At 62.4% G+C, this 4,342-nt stretch overlaps 1 protein-coding gene across 2 annotated transcripts in view; it reads left to right on the top strand.

The window, feature by feature from the left end:
* VAV2 (vav guanine nucleotide exchange factor 2) overlaps nucleotides 1-4,342 on the top strand; it is a 189,893-nt gene that overhangs the window by 121,590 nt on the left and 63,961 nt on the right. For both annotated transcript variants that reach the window (XM_007453082.1, XM_007453081.1), the window contains exon 4: nucleotides 4,116-4,184. In XM_007453082.1, coding sequence (XP_007453144.1) covers nucleotides 4,116-4,184 — 69 coding nt within the window. The remainder of the gene's footprint in view (nucleotides 1-4,115; nucleotides 4,185-4,342) is intronic.

Here is a 4,342-nt window from a genome sequence, read left to right as displayed (position 1 = left end):
GTGGCCGAGTCCCCCCCCCCCCAGAACCCGGAGACCTGGCACCTCCTCCCAAGGGGTCCTCTCGTTGGCTCCTGGGTTGTTGTCCTGTAAATCGGGCCTGCTGCCCGCCGTGCAGGGTCCTCCAGTGTCCCCATCCGACTGCTCCTGGGTCCCAGCTGGCGTGCACCTGTGTTCGCCACCTTCATGCCACGACCCCGGAGCATTGGGCCTGCCCCCTTCCCGACCACGTGTCCTGTCCCCACGCAGCCGTACACACAGCTACGCATGCGGGCACTTTTTAGAGGCCATGGTTTTACAGCAGATTCTCAAAGAAGTCCTGCGGACAAGGACCAGAGGCTGATTTATTGATTCCAGAGCTGCATTCAGGCTGCGCCTTCTCCCTGAAGCAGTGACAGTGGCAGCCCCCAAGCCCAGCTCAGAGCAGGTGTCCAGGAACCACCCAAAGGATGGGGGAAGGAGAGGTAGGCGTGGCTTGGAGTAAGAACTGTGCCCCCGCTGCTCTTTGTTCGGGGGTTTGCGCTCAGCCACTCCCTTAGGGGCTGTGTTTTGGGGCCCTTCTTCCTCTAGCGGGCACCCCCACCCCCCAGCCTCTGGCACTGGCGCCGTCATTGTCCTGCCCACACACGGCCATGCCGGCCAAGCAGCCGGATGCTCACGTTGACCTCAGGGTGGGAGGCGTAATTTGGTGGGACCTTGAAGCAGTGGCTTGAGCCTCTCATCCCTGCCCTGCACCCCCCGCCCCCAGGAGGACGGGGTGCTGGGGTGGATTTGACGCAGCCTGACGCATGGGCTCTGTTGGGGATTTCTTGGCACGTGGCAGCTTTTTTGCTTCCGGCTTGGGCATCCCTTTAATTCCCTCAGTGGTGCGAGTGGGAAACTTGGCTTCCCAGAAGCGGAGCACAAGGAAATGCGTCCTCAGGAAGGGTCTGATGGGATAAGAGGAACCCAGCCCCGCCCTGACCCCCGGCCCCCCGCCCTGAGGACCCGGATGGCCGTACTCTGGTGTCTGGCCCACGGGCATTTCTGTGCCATTCTGCATACTTGATTCTCATCCCCTCCTCTTCAAGAACAAATGAACTCCACCATGAACGTCTGGATATCTGGTCTAGCCGGGGAGGGGGAAATTGACGGCGGGGGTGGTAGATGCTGCACAGTGGGGTCTGGATGATCAGCCGGTGCCTGAGACAGGAGGGCGGAGCCAGGCCTTGTTGCAAGTGACCCGAGAGTCACACCTGCTCCAGCCCCTCTCGGGCTTGAAGTTGTAGCTGGAATGTGGCCCCGGAAACGCCCTCTGTGCAAACGTGTCTCCTCGGGGTTAAGTCAGGGTCAGTGTTGTAAAGTCACAGCTCAGGGCTGACTTGGGTACCTCTGCGTGGATTCTTATAAGCGCTTCTTGAAAATGCTTCCTTGTATCTAATTGGAGGCTGCCACTTGTTGTTTTGGAGGGAAGGGACAGCTTGAGACTATCTAAGCTCCATTTATCTGTGCACTCATCCGTTCCCCAACGAATCCACCCCTCCCCCAACCTGTCCTCCTGGCCACCCATCCATCCTTCCACCCCCATGCCCCCACCCACTCATTCATCTGTCCATCAACCCACAAATCCCATCCCTCTCCCACCCACCTGTTCTCCCACCCACCCATCCATCCATCTGTCTGTCCGTCTGTCCATCCATCTACCCATCCATCTATCCAACCATTCATCCACCCACCCACCCATCTGTCTGTCTATCCATCCGTCTATCCATCCATCCATGCCTCTCTAATGTCAGGCACCGTGCTAGGCAGAAGTGGACACAGGCTGAGAGAGTGGCCAAGCTGGTGGAAAGCTGGTCAGGGAGTGGTTTTGGGGGAACGCTCCACTTCTGGGTCCTGCAGTCACATCTCAGCCTGGCCTGAGATTTCCTGTGATCAGTAGGGTGGGGGCCGGAACCTTCGGCGGGTGGGGGCCGGAACCTTCGGCATTCGGGGTGACTGACATTCGACTGACTTTTAAGAAACCAGAGCTCGGTTCCAGCACCCCATCAACCACGTGGGATCTGGGTCAGCTTCCAGTTCTCCTGTATGCTGGGAGTGATTTCCTGGCTGGAAGCATGGCTGGGTCAGTGAGGGTCCCTCGTCTGCTGAGGGCCAGGGCGTCCTGACGGCCTGCAGCTCCTCCCTATGACCCGAAGACACACATCTGTCCTCCTTCCTTCTTGCCACATGATGCCCAGTGGGGGATGCCATTGTCATGGTGATGCGAGGAAGTGGGGGAGAGCCACAGGGAGGAGGGGGAGCCCACCACCGAGAGGTCAAGCTGGGCCATGCCACGAGCTACCGCCATGAAGCCTCAGGTGATGGGGACCCCTGGTCTGGTGGGTCTGCCTTGGGACCTCAGACCCAGGGCCATGCAACTCTGTGACAGAGCTGGGCAGGACCCAGGCCTCCAGCTGCTGGCTCAGTGGGCTCCCCAGGCCCCCACCCCATGGAGCACAGGCCCCGAGCCTTGGTAGTGGAAGCTGCAGGGTCCAGGCGTCCATCCCCACTGGACTGCCCTGCTGAGCACGTCAGCCTGACCCCCAGCAAGGAGGCTGCCAGCCGGGTCTCCTGTGAGATTGTTAGTAACAGTCTTCCTGCCAGAACCCGTGCCCTGGGAGATGGGGAAATGCTCGTTTCAACCAAAGGGGCGTTTTCGTCTCCGTGGAGGTGGTTAATTTGGGCCCATTGCTTTTGGACGAGCTGGCAGCTCCCTCCTCCTGGCAGCATTCACCCCCCTCTGGCCCTGTCCTCCTGGAGGCTGGCCTCTGTGCCCGGCGTGGGCTGGTTCAACCTAGTCGGGACCATGCACCCATCTGCAGGTCCCTGCGGGAGAGGCAGAAGTGGGCGCTTGCACGTGGGTGTGCAGGGCACCCCGGGGAGCCCCGGAGAGTGTGTCGGAAGCCCATTTCCTTGAAGGGCTGCTGCGTGGGCTCCCTGTGCTGGTGGTGGGCATGGGGGGGCCAGGTGTGGGTGTGGTGCCGACAGTGTGCCCTTCCCATTTCCACCCCAATCGCTTCTTTACCCAGAATGCGCTGTTCCTTTTGCGGACCTGCCCCTTTCCTCCAGTTTGTGAACTGGGATCTCATATCAGTCTCCAGATGAGATCCCAGTTCGGGGTGACAGAGCCGGTGGGCTCACCCACCCTCCCCGCGAGCACGTGCCACGTGCAGGTGGGGCTGGGGCCGGTGCCGCGCCTGCATTCCTTCCCGTGAGCCCGGCTGCGCCCAGGGCTGTGTCACCTGCATCTCACGCCCTAACACTCCTCACCTGTACTGGCCGGCCCCCAGCACCTGGGCAGCGTGGGCTGGCTCCACCCCCTTTCCCAGGAGTCAGACCCAGGTTCACTTTGCAGTAGTGACAGGTGCGGCCCGAGACCCCACGTTCCCAGGGAGCCCCCTTTTCCTCCCCGTGAGTTCCCCTCCCGTGGATTCTGAGCTGCCCAGGTAGACGCCTGTCTGCAGGTGACGACCCTGCCGTGCCGCCCTCCTCACACCAGCCGGGAAGCTTTCTGACACCTGGGCCCTTCTCTTACTCCTCCGAAGATGCGTCTTCGGGGTGACAGAGTTTGCGGGGACCCTGGGCATCCCCCCAGTACGGAACTGGGAGATTTTCATGGAAAATAAGGGTCTCAAGTCCAGATAAGTTTGGGGCTCCTGGCCCCCCGCCTCTGTCTCCTAAAGACAGGTTCCCGTGCTCCCTGCCGAGGATGCCCAGGGGAGCCCACATCCCTGTGTCTGGGGTCCCCCTGGCGTGTGGAAGCAGGATAGTCGCACGGACGGAAGCTTCCTGCTGTCCCTGACCCGGTTCCCTCGTTTGCCAACAGCGATGCCAGGGCCTGGACAGAGGGACCGACTTCCGGTGTCCGGGGCCGAGCTGGGCATGGGGCCCTCACTCTAGGCACGTCCATCTGGGTGGTCCTGCATCACACAGCCGCATAACGTGCCCCCCGTTTCCTTCCACGAGGGATCGGACAGAAGCCCACCTGCTCCTGTGCTCGCTCCGGGGGGCCCGTGGTGGACCTCAGGCTGGGGGCCCGGCCAGGGCGGCGGTGCCGCTGAGACCTGCTCACTCCCCTGACGTCTCCTCTCCCACAGGCCCTTCCCCTGGGAGGAGACCGCGGAGAATGACGATGACGCCTACCGCAGCCTGGAGGAGCTGGCAGAGTAAGGAGGCGGGCGGGGGAGGGCGGGGAGCGCCTGCCCGGCCGTCCCCACGGGGGCGGGGGTGGCTCCCCTGCCGGAAGGATGCGCGGTTCTTCACCCCACATTCCAGGAGGCTCCCAGCGTGTCTGCTGGTGACTGGCTGCGGCCCTCCCCCCCCC

This window comes from Lipotes vexillifer, unplaced genomic scaffold (assembly GCF_000442215.2).
Source record: "Lipotes vexillifer unplaced genomic scaffold, Lipotes_vexillifer_v1.1 scaffold149, whole genome shotgun sequence".
Classification (NCBI taxonomy): Eukaryota; Metazoa; Chordata; class Mammalia; order Artiodactyla; family Lipotidae; genus Lipotes; species Lipotes vexillifer.
Note: the sequence above shows the minus strand (reverse complement) of the source record. Positions and strands in the feature narration are given on the sequence as shown.